The sequence below is a fragment of the Cygnus olor genome, chromosome 3, assembly GCF_009769625.2.
Source record: "Cygnus olor isolate bCygOlo1 chromosome 3, bCygOlo1.pri.v2, whole genome shotgun sequence".
Lineage (NCBI taxonomy): Eukaryota > Metazoa > Chordata > Aves > Anseriformes > Anatidae > Cygnus > Cygnus olor.
Genome location: NC_049171.1, coordinates 32,607,860 through 32,630,106, shown reverse-complemented (window position 1 = coordinate 32,630,106; position 22,247 = coordinate 32,607,860). Strand labels below are relative to the sequence as shown.

General features: G+C 37.7%; 1 protein-coding gene across 1 annotated transcript in view; it reads right to left on the bottom strand.

Annotated features, from left to right (window-relative positions):
* KCNQ5 (potassium voltage-gated channel subfamily Q member 5) overlaps window positions 1–22,247 on the bottom strand; it is a 286,622-nt gene that overhangs the window by 51,455 nt on the left and 212,920 nt on the right. Inside the window, exon 3 of the mRNA XM_040550668.1 lies at window positions 16,576–16,702. Within this exon, the coding sequence (XP_040406602.1) occupies window positions 16,576–16,702 (127 nt within the window). The remainder of the gene's footprint in view (window positions 1–16,575; window positions 16,703–22,247) is intronic.

Below are 22,247 nucleotides of genomic sequence, written 5' to 3'. Positions count from 1 at the left end.
TTTCTCTGTTTTTATCTAAATAGTAAATGAGCAGTATTTAATCATTGTAGGATCATCACTATGTCACCAAAATAGTGTTTGCTATAAATTCACAGAAAATGCCCCGAGTTTGCACTTATTAAGGATATGCAGAAAACTGCATTTGTTGTCAATTACAATATCTGATTCAGCTGCAAAACAGTACAGAGATGCACTGAGCTAGGACAAGAGTAGGACATGTCTGCCCCCAAAACTGCAGGAATAAGCAGAAAATCCCCAAAATGTGGTTTATCTAGCCTTCGGCTTTATTAATGCACAAAGGAAACACATTGGCAACTGTATAACCAAATTTAGGTTACCCTTAGGCTGTCCTTCTAACGTGTAATTTTGGTCTAGAGACATTATTTATGAACTAGAGAAAAGAGATGTCTTGTAGTGGTCATTTCTCATGAATAGTTCTCAAGACAATTCATTACCCTAAATTTCAAAGTTACTCATGAAAAAAAAAAAAAAAAAAGGAGTTTGATTCTGTGTTGTAGCCACTGGGCTCTATAACCTAGGTGCTTTGAAGTCAGTTCCATCTGGTTACAACGGCCCAGGTTATACACACATATTGCAGCACAGTGAGCAATTATTCTTACTTGATAAGGGTTTAAATAAGTTTTAATCCAGATTTTCAACAACACCCACATAGAAATAATTAACCACTTTATATTCTGAGTCACAAAGAAGTGTAAGTGGTGGGAGGGAATGACCAGCATTTTAGTTTTACTAATATTTCTTCATCTACCAGTCCTTCCAGTAGCTTCATCATGTTTATTGCTATTCTCAGAACTCCCTTCGATTTGTCTACAACGACCTCCACAGCTAGCAGGCTGTGGCCTGAGGGTATCATCTAATCAATGTAGAAATGTACTTTGAATTTTAATCAGACACTATAGCACAAAGTTAAGACAGCACACATTCTGGAGCACTATATTTCAGCATGCCACACTACAGAAGCATGATAACAAAAATGTATTCAAGGGGCTCTATCCTACACTGATAACAATTGGCTATTTAAAGTAGTTGAAGTGTAGCCTAATGACACCTGGCTTAAGCCATGTAGCAGTATGTGAAAATATGGTTGTTTTTTTCAGGTTCCTAAAAGGAAAAGTCTGTTAATACACACTCATCTACAGGAACAGCAGCCTTTTTCACAGCCTAGTAACATATTCGGCCCTGGTGTATTTTATGTTCCTGTAGGTTTGCTTAAAAAAAAGAAAAGACATTTATAGAGTTGAAGGCTTCTGAATAACCTAATTGAGGGGTATTCAGAGAGGGAAATAATGGTATCATTATTCATTGAGCACTTGTTGAGAAAGGTCATAGAATGGAAAAGGTCATTTCATCATAACTGGCTACAAAAATGTTTTTAGCTTCAAACAAGGGATTAACCACTTCCCTCTATCGGTTCAAGAAGGCAAAAAATAAAATTCACCATGTGAGCATGCTGTAATAGTTAATTTGAAAATAGGCAAATTGTAATGTTTTTACCAGGTGGCAGTTCCTTTGCTCTGTGAATAGTCCCATTGCTATGAAATCAGTGGGATATTTCACATAGTTATAGCAACAAATTCTGGCCTAATATAGGCTGAACTTCTAGTGACCTTGTCTAAGCATTAACCTCAGAAATCAAGAATTTTCAATATTTTTATTTTAAAAATATCCAAAATCTTAATTGAAAAATATTTTTAGGAATAAACTTGTAATTAAATCTCTGAATAGAGACTTGATCAATAACGCCATATTTAGAGAGATGATGGATAGTATTTTGTAAATTGTTCCATTGGAACGAGCATAACTATTTATTGATAAAGTGCAATTCAATATGTGCAAGATTGTCAAAATCTGCAAACTGGATTTTTAGAGACTATTCTGGAGACTTACAGTCTTTCAAGGTGACCTGAATTCACCCTCTGAAAAATGATATTCTGAAGTGTTCTTATGTGTTTAATAACAGAAACAGTTTAATGGCATCTGTTGAATTATATCACCTGAACATCTCCAGAGTAATCTGGGAGAGGCAGGAAGCTGAGTTCTGCACCTCCCACAAAAAGCTGAGTAGATTTGCAGGAACATGGGCTCACTTTTGCAGAAAAAAAAAAAAAGAAAAAAAAGAAAAAAGAAAAAAAAAGCCTAACCATCATCATCATTATCAACAACAACAACAACAGCAAACACAACCAAGCAATATGAGATACTCCTGAGTCTTGCCTACACTGATAATAATGGTGCTTAGGATCTTGAATCCTGGCAAAACATGCTTTCAGCGATGTCTGAATATAGCTTTTCTTTCTGGTCAGGGATCAGATGCCAGACAGGTTATGATTAATCATCACCTACTAGTAAAAGTAATTGGCAGGATATCTTCAGGAAATTCTTGGGATGGATGACGCTGTTTGATTTCTGCAGATGTTGTTGTCACTCCAGCCAAAAGCTCTTTGGGTTTTCAAATATATGACACTCTCTGGATGGAAACTGTATTAATTGTCATTGCAGGCAAAACAAGTTGGTGATTTTGCTTCCTGTTGCACTTTTTTTTTTTTTTTTTTTTTTTCCAAGATGTAAAACATCTTGGTATTTTTAGAAGTAAGAAAGTGAAATAGTTTTATGTACCAAGATAATTCTCAGTGATAAACACAGATAAGTGTAAAAATTGACTTTTATGGCTGTAGAAAAACAGGAAAATAGGAAAATAGGGCTTCACAGTAATGGCACAGAAGAGAAAGAAGTTAGACAAATGTGTAATACTGCCTAGGCACTGAAAAGGAATTAAAAAAAAACAACACAGAAGTTGCTACTTCTACTCTATCGATTTTTTTTTTTCTTTTAACAATGGCTACATTAGTCACTGACTTCAGTTCTAAGGACTGCACTAAATCTGATCTGTGTACAGAAACTTGGATTTTCTTACTCATCAGATGAGCACTGCTCCAGAGATTAAATCAAAAGAGATGAACTGTCTTGAACCTTTCTCTCCATCCCTATTTTTCATTTGCATTGTACTGGAATAATTTGAATAAGGAAATTATTTTAGTGTGAAGTTAAAGTGACTTCCTAGAAATATGGACATCTCTATGGGATACATGTTCATTTTACAGAGTCAAGGTGGGTCTATTTAGAAAAGCAGCTAACTAACATATAAAGCTGATTTTCTGGCAAAAATAAAATAGGAATTAAAATTATTTGTGATGAATTACATTGAAATTTACAACAGGCATATAAAATAGCATATGGTGTTATTTACATGATGTATAAAACCTATATAATATGAAATAATGAAATAATATAAAATAAGTATAACAGTAAAATATACAATAGGTAATGTTTCATATTTTTTCAGTGCCATGGAAAATAAGCACTGCATTAAATCTCATGTATGCTATAGGAAGTCAGTTCAAGGGTTTCACAACTGTAGATACTCTGAGCATTAGTTACAGCACTGTGTCCTGACTCTGAAACTCCGGATTTGATGGGAGCCCGGAGAGCACAGTGCTGGGGACAAGCTCCATAACATGTCACCTGGTGAGCCCCTCCATGCAAGGCCAGAATAATCCAAGCCCCAGCAGAGCCATGAGCTATGTGGGACCTTGCCTTGGCACATGGGGGTGTCACTGCACCCCAGTGCAGGTACCTGAGCCAGGGAGCAGGCATCCCCTTGGCTGAGGTTGGCAGTCATTGATGAAATATGAGATAGATAGTGCCAGCTGAGCTTGCCCTTCCACAGTACTTCAAATGGGATGAACAAGCATAGAGACCCCTGCTACGCAATCCCAGCACACACACAGATGCTGCAAATTCTCCTTGGAGGCTTTAGGTGTTTTCCATACACTTGTTCCAGCCTGAGAGTGAACGATGACAGATAGTTAGCCCTTCAAGACTCATCTATTATACTTGTGCCTTCCACTTTTTAAAAACTTCTCCCCATTGCCAGATCCCATCTGTGCATAGTTCTCCCCTCATCTCATGTGCTGTACATCCTCTATGTGCAGCCCTCTGATAACAGAATAAAAAAGTCCAACACTTCCTGCATGCCCCTCTCCCTCCAACTTCCAAAGCAATTTATCTCACATGTCTGATTCCTTCCTTCAGCATCTCTACAGAGTCTCCTATCTCCACCCCATTTCAAATTCAAGAAGCGTTTGGACAAGGTTCTCAGACATACGGTGGTTTTTGGGTGGTCCTGTGTAGAGGCAGGAATTGGACTCGATGATCCTTGTGGGTCCCTTCCAGCTCAGGGTATTATTCTATGATTCTATGATTTCAAGCTGTGGTCTAGGCTTACATACAAGCGACAGAAAAGATGGAGAGAAGTGGCCCTAGGGGAACATAAACCAAACCTGTCACCTAAAACTGAATTCACACAGACTGTTTGCTAAGCAGTTGTTCATTGTTTTAAAGCTAGCCCAATGCTTACAGTATTTCTTCATCTCATCCTAATGAAAAATGATTAACTTAAGATTTCTTGACTCAATCACAGAAAGGAAACACTGTCTTTCTAAGTCAAGGAGGAGACTACCTCATGTTTCTCTAATGTATGAATACCTCAGGCAGCACCACTAAATCCCTATCTTCACAGGCACCTTAGTCTGGTTTTGCTACATTTTGAATAAAACCATACAATGTAATCTCTGAAAAAAAAAAAAAAAAAAAAGGAATTGGAAACAAGTCTAAGCCAATTGTTAGTAAAGCTAACAAAATACAAGAAATTTTGAATCTGTAGGCCAAACAATTTCTTAGGGAGAAAAACAAGTAATATTTTCTAAAAGTCAGTATTGGACATTTTTTAGACAAGAAAATTAAATATTCCTTTTATAAAATTCCAGAATGAGGAAGATGTGTAAGATTTTTGTTTTGCCATTTTTTAATCAAAGTTTATAATGAGAGCCTAATTTCATCACCAAGAATAGATCAACTCATGTTACTTAATATGTCCATGAACTAAAAGTATATGTACACTGTTCCTGTGTAAAAGTATTAGACCTAGGTTGTGATGACAAAGGTATCAAAATAATGTTGTTTTGCCTTTTGTTGTAGAGAGCCAAAATACTTCTCAGTGGGATGAGAATCACAATAGCTCAACAAATACTGAAATTTAAATTGTAGTGATGATTACCATTTTTGATTCAGTCCAGATAAGGATAATGACATCAGTGGGAACATTTTCCCTTTGTTTGTAGTATTAGCAGTTATGGTTCATAGCACTGTCGAGTACACACTCTTTCTGTGGACTGAATAAGTCCTCAGCAAACGTCTTTGTATTATTAACAGCTGGCTCAATAAATCTTAAAAAAAACTAAGGGCCTCCTACAAGCTAAGATTAGGTTCAATTACAAGACTTTCATGGATTTATATTTTATTAGCCTTCTCCAATAATTGATCTTTAACATTATTGATATGCACCTGCCAGAAAAAATAAAGCACTATTTATTCAGTATGAGTTTTATTTGGCTTTAAGACAGGCTGACAGAAAGACATTTAAAATCGTATCTTTGACCCAGTGTTCACCAGCCTGGTTTGTGTCCAACAGGGACACAAACCACAAGCAACACATGCAGCTCCTTCCCATAAACCCTCACTTACTCTGCCCAGTAACCATTTCATGCCAGAGAAAATAAGCCTTACAAGGACAGGGAAAGCAGTCACCTTACTATGTCTGAGGCTTTTCCCTGCATGATACTAGACCTTTGTGAAAAAGGCTGCTGTTGTGGAGAAAAAGTAACTGAAGACTTCTGGAGGGAAAGGCGGCAGGATGGATGGCTAGATGTGCACACCTGATAAATACTCATGCTCATTAGATCAGAATGTAAAAAAAGGACAAAGTTATAAGCAAGAAAAGCAAAATAACTAGTCATGGCAAGACATGTATTGAGAAAGGACTGAATAATTTGGGAGCAGTTAGTCAGGAGACAAATATGAGATGGCAGATACAGGTATGCAAATGAGTGAAAGACAAGAAGATCTGTTGGATGACTCCTATTTACCCTTCCTTACAAAAATGAGATCAAAAGACAATTTATATCTGATAAAAAGCAGCACAACATGCAATTAACTTGTAAAATTCATTGCCATAGGACATAAAAGAGTAACTGGAGAAAATTAAAAATGAGATTGGATGTTTCTCTCTGAATTGCTGGAATTAGGTTTTTCAAATTCCCCTATTAGTGTGTGATTGTTTGTTTGAGCTACAGGTATGAACAACCCGCTCAGAGGACCCTGGCAGCATTCAGCGTGTAGAAAAATACCAAACCAAGCTCCTGCCTTATCCAGCCCAGCGGGGAAGCAGCGCTGTCTGTGGGCGCTGGGCTCCTACAACAATGCAGGCAGACTCCTACAGGACCTGTCTTCTCGCAGCCTTTCTGCTCGCCCTCTGAACACGCAGGGGAAGCAGCAGGCAGGGTGTCTGGAAGCATCCATCTCACGCGTTCCCAGGTTGTGCTTAAAGCAAAGGCAACGCAGCAGTGCAGGAGCAGAAAGGCCAGAAACTGTGGGAACTGAAAAAGCCTAGCTGAAGATGAAAATAGGCAAAAATAATTGGGGATGGGCAGGGAAAACTAAGAAGTAAAGTTGCTGAAAAGGACAGGGGAAAGAAGAGTTCTCTGAGAGAGAGGAAAGACCATTTTTAAAGTGGAGAGCATTAAGAATCTGCTCTCAAATTTGCAGGGGGGAACAGGAGGTATCCAGGACCTACCTGAGCTACCCAGTGCAGGAGCCAAAGGTAGGAACAGGGGTCCCTCAATATTACCTGGCAGAGATGAATTCCTACACCATGTTTTCTGGGCCCTCCTCCATGCTGACTAAAATCAGAGCTTGCATTCCTGTCCTACACAGCCATTTTGGATGTCTACACAGGCAGCGTGAACACCTCCTGGGACTCCTCTGTTTCCATAAATACAGAATTTACTCAGAGATTTCCAGCCACTCTTTATCCCCAGCCACCAACTCGCCTGCATTAGTGGGTGGGTAGCCTACGAGGTACTACGGTTCCAGCAAGAAGCTTTTATTTTTGGAGAATACTAGTGCTGTAATCCTGAAGAGAAGCAGGCATGAGCACAGTACTAGCTCCAGTTTTCTCAAATTCCCCCAGCTGACTGGAGGCAGTTGTTGTCCAGGTCAGGATTATATATGGGGGTCTTTGTAACCTGCCACTTTGCTCTGGCTATGTGCAGTTCCTGGGGCAGGAGGGGCACACAGACTACTGCTGTGATCTGCTGAGAAGTGATGGGTGACCTGGAGCAGGAGCAGAGGTTGTGCCCTGTGCTCTCTGGCTGCTTTTGCTGCTCTCCTATTTGTCATCTGTGAGATGTGACCCCCCTTAGTCCTCATGGGAAGGGCTTGGAAGTTGCTCTGTGCTGCAAAGGCCTGGGTAGAGCAGAAATAACTGGGAAGAAAACCACAATTATTCAATATGGTGACCAGGTGGGACCTGTGTCTAGCCATAGGCCACCTCACAGCCACCCTGGAGACTTTCTGGGGTGGGAGATGTGAAAAAAAGAAACACAGGCTCTGTTCAGCACTTGTCAGAAAGGGAAAAAATGTAATCTGGTAGCACTACTGCAAACCCAACAAGACGCCATCCCAAAATGAGATCTTAAATGCAGCAAGCCATGCCACTCTGCACGACAAGCACTCCATTTTCACCTGAAGTGAAGGAGTCCCGAGTGTGGGGTCTCACGAGCAGGCTGAGCTGGTGGCGATGAGCCTCGGGCCGAAGCAGCCCTGCCATCCCCCTGGCTGCTCCCCAGGTGGCCACAGACCACCAGAACAAGGTGGCACGAGCGGGCAGCTGGAGCTGCCTCTTTCTGTAGCAGGGATAGAAGGTTTGGGCCTGACTTGAATAAGCATTTACACTGTTTCGGAGCTGATGTGGGTTGATTTAAGTGAGGTCTGGTGGGCACCTTCCCTAGATGTGGTGCTGACAGCACTGCTGTCTCTTGGTAGAAATGTCAAATCCTCTCTTTTGAGAGTTTAAGCAAAATCTCGAAAGTAAAAAAAAAACGTAATCTTTCTTTAAGAGGAGACTTCAGGTTCTGGCATCCTGGTGTGTAAGTGCTAGGTGCAGGAAGGGAGGAAATTAAGATGTGCAGGACATGCCCAATTTGCTTTCTAGAAATATGCAAATATTTCTACATAGCTGTATTAAACTTGAGATATAAATACTGTAACTCTGTTACACAATGTAATGATGTTACACTGTAAAATCCTGCCTAATTGCTCTATTTAACACAGCAGCTGTAAAAAAGGAGGAATTTAAAACCCATACTTTTTCTTCTTGTATACGGATTTTTTTTTTCTTTTTCTAGTGCAGCAGTTTGAGGGTAACCATTCAAGGCATGATCATAAAAATAGAGATTGCCTGTAATTCCCACTGGACTATTGCACCCATCACGCTTCCAGTCACTTAGCAGTGCTGGTGGCAACATGCAGTTCTCCATAGGGATGTAAAAGAATGAAAATATCTGTGGAAACTGAATTTCTTCAAGCCCTGTTGCAAGGCTGGATGAAGACACCTGGCAATCAGTTTGACTATACTGAATATAACAGTGGGCAAAGCTTGCATTTTAACCTGTCATCATTGTCAGTTAACAAATTAAATCTGAGCAGAGAACAGAGAGCCACATTTGAAGGAAAGAGCACTGTCTCTAATGCAAATGAAAATGCCAGTTTTTCTAAATGACAACACAGCCCATCAAAGGGAGGCCATTGGTTTCAACTGCCTGCACCTACAACCCTCTTCCTGGAGACCCAGCTCACACACTGATTACCAGAATAGAAATAAATTAGTCTTCACAAAAGACAGCAACAAAGCCACAACATTAAGCAGGTAATGCAGTAATAATTATAATAATGCTACTCAAACTAAAACCACCAAAGAGGCTGAAAGTCATGTAGCAAATATAAAACAGCAGCACATTGCCTGTTGTTGTATGGTACTGGGTGAATGTAAAAGGAGCAAAGTGAGCACAAGGATTTCTCACTAACTTTCCTCTATTTTGATCTCACTTTCAAGCCATTCTAGAAAGAGTCCTTCAGTTTATGCCAAGCATAAACTGCTAAGTTTATGCCCCCTAAGACCTCTTCAAAATTCTTCATTAATGCTCTGAGGTGTGGGGCTGGGATACCACATGAGAAAGCACAATTTTGTCCAGCTAATACCTGCAAGAGTAAATCATGGCTTAAATAGACTGACATTTGTCTAATGTACTACACCAAGGCATTAACATTGAAATTTATGTTTATATGCTGCCACAGCACCCCTAAGTAAGTATTGGCATGTTAGTAACATAGAAGACACATTAAAATTGCTTTTTGAAATGAAGTGATACTGCAAGCTAGTGATGTCACCGAGAGGTTGTACATATGCCAAGGACAAGAATCACGGGCAGTTGCAAAAGTCCAAAATAGCAAACATCTACTTTAATATGATGCTATTATGGACCTCAGTGGAAATGTTCTTAAATGATTCCAATTTCTGCCTGGAGAGTATAATTCACCACAATCAAGAGCAAAAACTGTACAGCCACCGATGGAACAATTCTTCTCAAAGAGGAGCTAAGGGAAAGAGCTGACAATGATCTGAGATGGGAGTTGCAAAGAATGTCACGCTACCAATGCAGTTGATTTGCAGCATGATAGCTGGAAAGAAGCCAGGAAAACTGAATATTTTCTTGCATGTCAATTAAGTTCTGACATGTTAATCTCTTACTTCATTAAAAATGTATGTTTTTAGATGCTAGGAATGATGAAATTTGAAAAACAAACCATCTATTTTACTGCTTCTGAGACTATGTGCTGAGGTAGGCAGATAAGTGGATTTGGAACAATCCTGTCTACCTCTTTACCTTTCACACCAGTGCTTATATTAACAATTACTCAATTACTTAATTTTGGATTGGAGAAACATTTACACGTATCTAAGGAAATTAAAGCAACTATCTTGTCTATTGTTATGATGAGAATTCAGCAAAGTAAGGCAGGATAGGAATATCTGAAATAAAATGCAGAAAGGTAGTGAAAAGAAAGGTATTTCTGTGAGCATCTTTATAGACTGGACATCTCTAGTAGCAACAATTTTAAAGTCAGTCTCTGAAAAATATGAGCAAAATTGAACATATCAAGTCTAAAAACACGAAATGTTAACTGCTTCTTGGTGTGTCAGTTGCTTACCTCCTTCTTCCTTTACCAAGTCACTGAAACCTTATGGCTCACAAATGGCACTGGAAGTTCTGTAATGTATATTTATAATACAAAATATATAATAATAATGTATAAAATGTATATATTGTGAGATTCAAATACTAGATATCATCAATCATTTTAAAGACTCTGTAAATCATTTACAGAATCTGAGTGAATCTGTACAGAGAATCTCACAATTTTTAAATCATCTACCTGTGACATTTGACCTTAGGAAACTTTTCCAGTAACAGTGAACAAATTAGGAATCATTAAACATTTTAGTGCAGGTACTAAGTTATATTAGTCTTATTTGTAATGGACATAACTATCTAATGCTTGAGAAAATATTTTCAATATCCTCCTAAGAAACTAACTCTAATATCACAAATAAATTCTTCATAGTAAAAGGTCTCTGTCTTTTAACAGACTCTGTTATAAACCTGTCTTCATTTCTTGATTTGCATCTTGATTTGCGTCCTTCACATCCCTATGCTCTAACCCACTTCATCCATTTCAGTGTGGATCTTTACTAATTTGCACTGCTGGAATTCTCTATTTACAAATGACTGATTATTCTTTGGATGAACAAAATCCAAGTTTCTTACACAGCAGATGAATACAATTAACACCAGGTGACAGGGAAAATCAGCATCTCTCTCTGGACCAATTAAGAGCTCCTTATTGATGTTTGGATATTTTCACCGGGGATGAGAGATGGCAATTTCCTGCTCCAAATCTCCCAGAGCAAGAATTTAACTATACTTTATCCAGAAATTGGATTATTGGTTATTCTATGTGATTGGGAGAGAGAGTACTTCTAAATTTGAAGATAAAAAGATCCAGCTTGAAAGAAAATACTTTTCTTCAAGAAACGGGAATTGATATGAATGATTTTGATTTTAATTAATCAATATTTTTCAACGAAAAGACATCTAACCGGAAAACCTTCACTAGCCTTATTGACTTCCTTGATCATCAGACATCTCGGCAGACGCACAGAATATGCTCAGTCCTCATAGCAAAACTTCAGTCTCCAAGCCTCATGAAAATGAAATGTGTTACTACTCACAGCTCCTCAGTAGGAAAGAAGAAAATGTGAGACACAATTGAGTCAAGTTGCCCAATTCATGGTAAGTACTTTTCTGCTCAAAATAATATGACAGTGACACTAAGTAAAATCAAAAACCATGTCAATCAGCAAGTACAGAATGCTGAATTCTTTAGTACATACCAGAAATAAATTTTGTCATGAACTCAGCAGCAAGGGTAGTAGTCAGCAAAAACAAATGTGAAAGAATAATATCCATAGATAACATTCAGAAGACATGATGTTTTCTATGCATCTCTAAAAACTGTATGGCCAGGACAGTCAAACATGCAGACATTCCACCAAATATCAGTTTTAAAAACCTACACAATTTGAGACCAATTTAACATAAAGAGCAACAGTGTTCATTGCATGTAGTTACAGCTGCTGAAATCATTCAAGGAACTTTCAACTTCCAGTCTAAATACTACTACTGTCAACATATTTTCTGGAGTGAAGTGGACAGGATGTTCCTGAGATGAGTTCAAGTTGGGCTGGCAGGAGAACGTTGTTGGGAGAGCACCTCAACCAGGACTTTGCTCCTGCTGGAACTTGGTCTTGCTGGGATTTATAATGAGATGTGATGTGAGATGTATCTCTTTGATCAAACTTATTCTTAATTACAGAATTGGGTTATTTAAAGTTCAAATTATTCTGGAAAGGGGCTGTTTGTATTGTTTATCATGAGCAGCAGATTTGCTATCTGGCTGAATTTAAACTGTATTATATGTCTAAATACCAAGGTAGCAGACACAACATATCATAACATAAGTATATTGAATTAAAATAAATAGAAGGCTCAACAGATCTTCTCATACACTAGATATGGATTTGTTTATAAAGATTTGACAAAAGTACCGTATGATGGCTCATTATCACTTTAATTAATGAAAAATAGATTCAGCAATATTCAACTGCCACTGCTATCACTTAATGCTCTGAAATGCAGTTTGCCAGCCATGAAGTTCAAGAGCCTGATTATACATAATGAACTTAAACTTCCTGTTGGGAATTTGCTCATTCTTCAGCCTCAACAGAATTTGAACTTGTGACATTTCCATCACGCTATAGCTTGACAAGAGGTAAAATAGAAGCAGCTGTGGGGAAACTACTAATGGAGTTACTGAAATCCATGAAACATTTCACTAGGCTCGACCATCAGTAAGTCTACTTGCCCTGGAAAATACGTTATATTGCTAGAAGTGGTCTCAAATTTAAGATTCTGAGAAGATTCTGAAATTATAGTTTCAAAACCTAAATTTAAATTGAGAATTTGCATAACATTTAGGCACTAAAATTCTGTGCTCAAGTTCTTCCAGCTAAATGGATGGACTTGAGATTTTTTTTTTCCACAACATAGACAGACAGCAATAGTGGAAGAACAACTGAATTGCTACTGAAGACAAGAAAGTACTATGTAAGGTAAGGAAGAGCTACCTTCTTCTTAAACCACACGTAATAGAGGTCATAACAGCCAGAAGTTAATGAGAAACACAGGGTTTGCTAGGTAAATACTGTTATAAACTAAAAGGGAGAATCAAGGCAGTTTGCTGTCGATGCACAGGACTGCAGGCTTCTTAGAACCCAGCAAAACAAGGAACACATTTAATAGTTACCTTATTAAAGTGAATTTGGTGCAGAAGATAAAAATAGCAGAAAAACAAATGTTTGACTGGAAAAACTACTCAGATTACCTCCTATGCTATGGGAAGCCCTTTCCTGGAGCATTCTGATTGCAAAATACTGAGATAGGACTGACTACTGAACCACAGCTAGATCTCCAGCAGACTATGTAAATCAGCGAAAACCATGAAGGACAATCAGAGTGGAGCCAGGTACCTGATTGCTGCTTGCTACCAGATGTACCACAGGACCATTGCTATATTGGTGCCTATAAGGGCCATTCTCAGAAAAGGCATTTAAAAGCTTTTTTCAAAGGGTTATACAAAATATTAACTGATCGGCTGATAACGTCAGCAGCATGAGTGAGATATTTCAATGGAACTGGGTGACTGAAGGGCAAGACAGAAGGGAAAGCTGATATGAGAAACACAAGGAGAAGTCTGGGAAATTGTCCAAAACAAATCTACTGATTAACTCCTTCCCCACCGAATATCAAGATAAGTACTTAGGTATGGTAAGCTCTGGCTGGAGATTTTACTTTCCACAGCTCAAGCACTGAAGCACATCCACAAGACCTCTGACAAACTGAAGTAATATTAATCTATCGTTAAAACCCCTCTTAGTACCAAGGTCCAGATAGGACTTATCTCTGGATCTTATCTATAACACAAATACTTATTCATAATTTTATTTTAAAAAATTTACTTATAAACACAAACTTTATCTATAACACAAATAAATGAATATTTACTTCCATGAGTTCACAAATGATATGCACAAAGACACCTAAAAATAGTAACCTATCTTTTATATTGGTGATCTCAGCTCCTCTAAGGCATAGGCATACGCAGAATTCTTCCTGGGCATCAGAGTCCCAGGGACTCTGTAGGCAGCAGTTGGGAAATGAGGTGCCTTGATTGCTGTGCTTCTGCACAGTGTGACACAGCAACAGTGCTCTGTAGTGCTAACATCCAAGCTTCAGGCTGATATACCTGGGAAATTTAGGATTTAAAGAAGTAAACAGATCTTTAAGTATTCCTGGGAAACTGTTTTATGCTTTATACATTATGTATATAAGCTCATACACCGTCAAAGAAAATGAGGTATGGCAGGTAACTCCTGACAGAAGAAAATACAAATCAAGGTTTAATATTACATCATTATTCCAATTTTTAAATAAATGTGGAACAAGGGAAAAAAACTGGCAAATAGTTTGATACATATCTTCACTAACCCTGTAGCATATGGAGTTGTTGATGAACTAATTTGTCAGGGTAGTGACACTGTAGGCATACTAAGGTTAAGCACAGAGCTTTGGTCCTGAATACTACTTTTCTGGTTATGAATTTATTAATGGAAAAAAATAAAGGCTTTCTGAATGTGACCCTTGAGGCAATCCTCAGGTTTATTATTTCTAGCTCTTAGGACATTCCTCTATGTGATTTGTGTTTGATCACAAAAATAATCAGAGAACAGATCTCCTGGAGATATATAGAAAAAATAATTAATATCAAACAGACTAATTCTTCTAAAATGTTATTTTTTCATTGTAACAATAAATAGAAAGAATAAGTGAACAGATGTGTAAGTAAATAATTAAACAAATACACAAAAAGTAATAGGTCCAAACTGGCCATGTGCTCTTAAGAGCACAGCATTCAATTCACTGAGTTTCTCCGGAAGCCATCTCTTCTCCTAGGCTGAACAAACCTAGGTCCCTCAGCCTCTCCTCACAGGGCAAGTACTCCAGCCCTAAACTTCTGGAGGGAAGATGTTATTACAGCTAGGGATCACCTAGATGAACAGAGGTGCAACAAGAAGAGCAAACTACAGAGCAAGGAAGCAAACCTACAATCAAGTGAAGTAAACCCTACCATTCACTGCAGCCTATGCCAGGAGACCTGCCTGAACTATTTCACAAATAGCTGAATTTGTGAAAATTCATATGGTAGTGGTTCAAAGGAAAGGGAAAAAAAATGCATCTGTCACTCCATGATAGCATGCAGAGCTTTGAGTAAGGAAGAACCCCTTCATTCACTTGTCCTTGGCGTTAACGCCTTATATATTTCTAGTAACTTCTACATGGCCAAAGTAGGTTAGTTTTACTAAATTAACACTCTGGTGTTTTCTTGCAATTGTGTGCTGAAAAAAACTGACCGACTCAAAGTTTCAGGTGCGTCACAAAATCCTGAAGTAACTAAGTCTGATTAAGGAGGGTTGCCATGTTTGCTGGTGCCATGGAAAATGAATAGCTGAATTTCTAGGTTTCCCTTGACAGGTGGCCTAGTAAAAGCTGGGAAGATTTTTGAATTTCTTTACTGTGTTCTTTCATCTGGGCTTGGCAACCTTAGGGCAAATGTGTGAAACCTGGTGCCTGATGAACCTGGGTAAGAAACTTCTTCTGCATCCCCTGCTGCCTGAACAGAACAAGCCCCGATACTTGTTCCTCTCCCAGTCTCATAAAATAGGTTAGATGGGGTTGAAACAGCCCGTGATGTCTTTCCACCTACTCACGCACCTCTTGCTAAAGCCCCTTGCTCCACAGCAGGATTTTCTCAACAAGACAAGGTGAGGATTTACCAGGGAATGAGGCAGAAGACAAAAGCTTGTTTTAAACCCCTGCTCTAACCAACTCTCTCGTCTGCTACATCACCAGGAACTGAATAACTCTGTTTAGACCAGGACTACATTCACCTACATGATGTTATTGTTATTCACTGTTTACACTGAGACCTGTATGCATAACTGCTTATGTGACTCCGTTGTGCTAGCTGCTTTATAGGTGTGTAGGAAAACATGTTTCCTGCCCCAGTTGATCTATAAATTAAAATAAGATACAAACAAATAAATTAATGGCTGCAGAGAGGAATCAGGTTGAGAGACAAGGTGGGAGGCTGAGATCCTGAAGTTCCACAGATGTTCTTGAAAAAGCTTTGTTCCAAACCATTAGAAAAGCAATAAATTATCAGGTTAATTTGGTTAACCATCCTTGATTTCTACCTTTATTGGGAAACCGATTTGCTGCAGATTCTTTTTAAAAATAGGGCTTTGAGTGGTTGTGGGCCTATTCACCATTTAAAGAATGAATTTCTAGAGCAAAGAAGGGGAGGAGAGACTCTCAGAATCATTGTAGAAATATATCCTCTGCAGAGAGTGGCAATGGAGGAATCACAATGTTGTCAGAAAAAGGTATGATATATGTTTCTAGGAAGGTTTTTAAATTTAACGAAGTGTACACATCTGTAGTCACAGAAGTTTAAATAAAGAGGATACATAGTGTATGCACGTATGTGCATGGCATGTTTGCATGCATGTAAAAGATGTCTCATATCTGTGGTCATTAAATGCATACAGCTCCTGTGATTTTTAGTGAGATCAGTTCTCAACCTTTCATTCTTCCAGTACGCATGATGCCAGCTGTATGACATGCATAGGAAAATGGCTTCTGGAGAACATAAGAAACATGTGCTGACTGGTACTTAGGAACATTGTGATTTTATATCTGGAGAAGCCTTGGTCAGATGACAGTTGACACACAACTATTCTGGATTTACACCTGGTTACTGTAAACAGAATCTGATTCTATTGGTTTTCATTTAGAAGTAAAATAGAAGGGGGGCAGGGTTTTTTTTATTTTTGTCTTAAACTAGAGTTGGGACACTCACCTATTACACAGAACGGTTTCCTTGCAAAGCGCAGCCTTCCTTGCCATCCTCGATATCGACAACAGCATCCAGCAGACCAAATACGAATAATAAATTCCAAACCAAAGACAACAATCATGACAAATTCCTGGAAAAGACAAATAAGAAAAATGCCTTTTACTGATAACCAACACAGAAACATCAAGAAACTTATGATCATTTTGTGTGTCTAGCGATCCATCTTTATCACCAGAAGATCCTAAAGCTATGCTGGGATCCTGCTCCCCAGCATGGCCACACATCTATAGAGGAAACACATCCCACAGAGCTTCCTGGTGAAGCATTCAAGTCTAACCTGAGTAACATTAAATATCTGCTAAAATCAGCTACTAAGTATGGAATGCTGAAGGGCTGAATCTTACAGAAGCAATAACAAAGCAAAATTATCCAGTGACTTTGGATAATTTTGGACTTTGGACTGAGGATCAGACCACATGTGATTTACATAGCTAGTGAGGGATATATGTTATATATCCACATCCATAAAATTAGTTCTTATTTTGAAGGCTGAATGTTTTGGTAAATATAACTTCATTGTACTCCACAATAATAGTATACAGGTGAACTGACTGAGATGATGAAGATGTATTTAGGTAATCAATTTATTCCCAGAAGTAGGTTAAGATACATGCAAATTTAATTACATACAATGGGTACGTAATTGTTTGTAATACAGTAAACAAATATTCATACTAGGTATAACTGCCCCTGAATAATTTGTGAATGAAAACATGCAAAAGTCTTTCTTTATTTGCCTGGCTTGCTTTTCTTTTACATTGGAATCTTCTTTAAGACTGTTCTTTTCAACCTGTATATATGCAGTTGTTACTGGAAAAAAAATTCAGTTCAACAGTGAGGTGAACAGAGTTTCAGCAACAGAGCTTTGAGCACAGTTCAGCTCTATAATTTAAGGAAATCTGAATCCCTACAATATGTAGTGATAGAGTACCTACATACTGGTACAGAATTATTAACTTAATTTAGATATTTTTCTAGAATGCCATCATAAAGTTACCAATTTTGAAATGATGAAATAAAAATTTGTGTGTTAAGCAAAAGGAGAAAAATATTTGAAGGAGGTTCTTAAGCAGTTCATCAAGAAGAAGAGGATAAAAGCTGTATTTTCTTTGGCAGCTGAATGCATTCCCGTATTCAGGATAAAGCTGTCCCTCTCAGCCAATTAACTTGTTATTCCTACAAGATAAGGACTAGTGTAGCACTAGTAACAAAACATTGCAAGTAAATTAAAAAGATGAATATTTGCAAGGGGACTGTCGATCCAATATTGACTTTTGCCCAATAAACAGTTTGCATGTTTTTAAACTCTAAAAATCTGGAAGCCAATAAGGCTGTAGATGTCACATACATTAACTCAGGCATTACTTTACTTGAACTAATGACATTATTAATATTTTGCCATGCAGTGGTGCTTTACAAGCTCATGATTAACAGCAGTATACTGACATATTGTGAATTTAATTTGCTTTCGCATTTTGGTTTCATAAAACAATTTGAAAACACAGTATTCCATCCTAAAACATGTCAGCTTGTACAACTGCATTGCATTGAAAGAGTTTTTAGACCTTCACTGGTATCTTCATTTCCACTTTTGCAAATTCCATATTGAATTCATAAACCACAAAAGCAGAACAAGATCCTTTTTCTAAAATGCAGCTAAAGAATATGTTAGTCTTTTTTTTTTTTTTTTTTTTTTTTTTTTTTTTTTTTTTTGTTAGGAAAGAACACATGGAAAAAACAGTGTTATTGTGTAAGGCTTTCTTTTTATTCATCCTACTTCAGCAAACTTCGTCTTAATTCCATGGACTGAGTTATGGCACAACTTTAGAAAGGATTATGTGCAAAATTGAAAAAGTTCCCTATATAGTAACAATATTTCTTAATAGTTGGCTATCATGCCATACATTTCCTCATAGGAAATTCTGTGTAGACCAAGAATAAAATGGACAAAGAAGCAAACTAGAAAAAAAAAAAGGAAGAATATGTATTTTAGTTGTATAACTACTACTTTTATAGCGTGAATTGTTAAATCTGGTTTACGCATTGTTAGATGATGTCTCTGAATTTATGGGGGTCGTTGGCAGGCACCCAGGCCATTTGACATCTGATTCTCTTGATGAAGTTACTTCTTCGGGGTAGTGGTAAGAGATACTGGAGGAGGGGAGGATAGCAAAGCATGAAACACTCTTTGCTTCCAATAAAATCTTTTTCTTGTTAAAATCTAATCACAGTTTATTTCGCTAACATTTCTGGTTTCCCTAGAAAACATACTGTGTGTACAGATGCATAAGAAACACCCCCTCAATAAGTAATCTGAAATGTCACAGACATCCTTCAGCCTGTGTGGGAAGTGCTGTGTACAGGAGCCGAACTACACTGGCAGGAACATCCTCTGTCACATCCCAGACCCCATTAGGCCTCCCCAGTGGAGAGCTGGCAAGAATGGAAAGCACTTAACTACTCGCAAAGGACTATACTGCAGCTATGTTGCAATTAAATTAGTATCATAAAACTGCTGATAGAAATTGAAAAGTGTTAATTTTTGGTAGTTTAATATTCTGGTTCCTATTAGTGCTATGCAGCTTTGTATGTCATCTGTACTACCATTAGCAATTATTATTTGCTATGCTTGCTCAGTTATACAAAGATGAACAGTCTTTATATGCTGAAAGCATGTTTGAAAGTCTCTTATCCTTCACGGTCTCATCTCAGAGGCAGAAATTCTATTTTTCTCTCTCTCACACACACATAAACACATATACATGTACCACAAAGTGAAAATTCATGGAGATATATCTGTTCTGAGGAAGAAAAAGAGCAAAAGCATTCTCTCTCTTTTTTTTTTTTTTTTTTTTTTTTTTTTTTTTTGGGGGTGGGGGGTGTGGCAAAAGTATAAGATTTTTCTTGGAGAAATGGTGTGAAATGTCTGTGTTCATTCCATACGAAAAATATTTACCACTTCCAGCAACGTTATAAATTTATACAAAGTGATATTCTCTCAAAATTAACTGAATTTTCTACTAATTAAGGAAAATTTTAAAACAGCTGCTGTAGTTACAGTAAGTGAGCTCAAGTACTTTAAATATGGCTCCGTGCACTGGAATGCTGATTTTAAAAATACTGCAAGTCTTCCACACATACCAAACTTTGGGAGGTTTTAAAACACAGTATCAGATTTAATAACAGAAAAGTCACTGAACAAGGTGGAAATAGGATTTCACGCTCATTTTTGCACTTTCTGAAATAGTGTTATTTCAAAATGATCTTTATATCCTGGCCACCCCTACTTTCTCAAATAACAACTGATTTAAAAGGCAATACATATCATGAATAAAATCTACAGGAAAAAAACTTTCCTAGAAGATGTGAATGCATTCAAAAAGAAACTCTTCATGGCAGTATATGTACCAGTTTTGTTGTATTTTGGATTGGTTCAGGTTGAAACCAGAAAGAGAGTCCCACACCACTGAGAAATAAGTAGTGTTTAGTAATCAGTGCACTCAATCACAATGTAAATTCAAATTTCTGTCAAGGTTAATTTAGGCCAGGGAATGACATTATGTGTTCCTATAGCAGCTGCACTGTCACGAGTTTCTTGGTTTTCCATGGACAAAAATTGAGAGGATGCAACCCAAATAAGATCAGTTTGTTCTTGTTGTTGTTTTGCTTTTAAATTTCATCTGGACTGGCTTATTAAAAAAAGAAGCATAAATCTAGGCTTTTGAATAACTTGGTTGTAGTTTCTTAGAAAATGAAACACAAAATCAGAACATAATTGAAAAGGCATGCAATGGAATAAATCATTAGACCCCATATGATTTGTAGGCTTACTGTAGAAATGATACCTTCCAAGTATGTTTGTCCTACGCATAATATGATCCAATATCATTAATTTTGGATTACTTATGAAATATAAAATAACAACTATTACTACAGAATGGGAAAATCCTCCACTATTGATAAATTTGGCCGCCTTCAAAATTCAGCAAGGCTGAATTTGAACTGATAAGCAAGTTTAGATTTACTGGCAACCTAACCCTTCCCTTCTTATTAACATTACCAAGAACATCCAGGATGCCCTTGCCTTTACCATTTCTTCTTTTTTCCCTATGTTGTCATCTTTTTCCAATCCTGGCTGCCTTTGTCCCTGCTCCACAGTTACCACAGCTGTTACTTTTCTGGATATTTAAGCTTACAGTTAGCCCCCCTCTATTACTGATACGGCAGATCCATTGGTGCTTCAGAAAGGGAAAAGTCTTTTTCCTTCTCAAAGTACAGTTCACCCAGACTAATCTCATTCTGAAAAACTTCTACATATGGAGCTCCTATCGTCACATGGAGGTATGCATATGCAAGAGAAGCAAGGCTAAAACACATGGGCTTAAAAGATTCAGTTGCTTTTGACATAAGGAATGCAGATGCCAGTGTGCTCCTGAAGATTTTTTACATCTGTATGTGCCTTGGCTGCTCTGCCACTGGGACAATGAGGATTACGTAGATGGACAGAAAATAAGAGGTCATCCAGAGCAAGGTTTCTATTAGCAAAAGGTCCTGCAGGACCTTTGTGCATGGAAGCTACAGTGAGCACTTTTATTTTTTTTGCCTATCTAATTAGGGTGCTAATGACAATGAAATTGTGAATATTAGTATGCTTCTCAGGTAGCTTTTGATGATAAGGATTTCCCTAACTGTAACATTAAAACAGCCAAAAACTGTTTTTATCATAGCTTTCTTGTTCATTAACATAACTGCTTATTAGAACTTAAAATAATTGGCTGCATTCCTGCTGCTGAAATCAGGTGCCTTGGATGTAGGCCATCATTTCAAGCAATTAGAGTTATTTTCGTGATTAGAAAATGACCAAAGTTGAGCACTTTGAGCTGTTCTTATAGGAGGCTCCTTTTTTTTTTTTTTTTTTTTTAAATTCATAAATAAGCTGAGGTTTGGATACAAGAAATCTAGCCACAAGACAATAGCTCTGCTGTTATTTTAATTATATTTCTTGTATGGAAATTGTGATATCACCTATTCCAAAGACTAGTGAAATAGGACAACAAAGCTGCAGACTCAGTACAGAGCTGACTGCCAGGTCATAGGAGAACTGGGTTTATAATTGACATTATCAGCCCAGAACAGGGACTTGAACATGTCAAATTAATCCCCTGAGATAAGCTTTAATCAGACCACAAATGCTTCCATACTGAAGATGACACCTCTGTAGTGTAGCTGCACTGCAGATACTCATCTGGTCTAAATCAGCAAACTCTTTACATGAACACAACAGGAGGAATAGGAAGGACAATGTTGTCTGATACCAGCTAAGGAACTGTCCCCTCTTCCCTGAAAATTCATAAAGAGGGAAGTCCAGTGTTTCCAGATCAGTTGGAAGAGAGGGAGAATAAACATTTTTTCATTCTTTCATTGCGGATGACTGTTTTAAGAATGTCACCAGCTGCTGAAATCTCATTCTGGTGACACATGATGAATAGTGATACTATTCAAATAGCAATGCTTTACTATTCATAGTCAAAGAAGATGAGTGTTTTCTCATTCAATTAAAGCGAGAACATAATACCTCAGCTTCTGCACCCCTTTCTCAAGGGAAAAAAAACAAC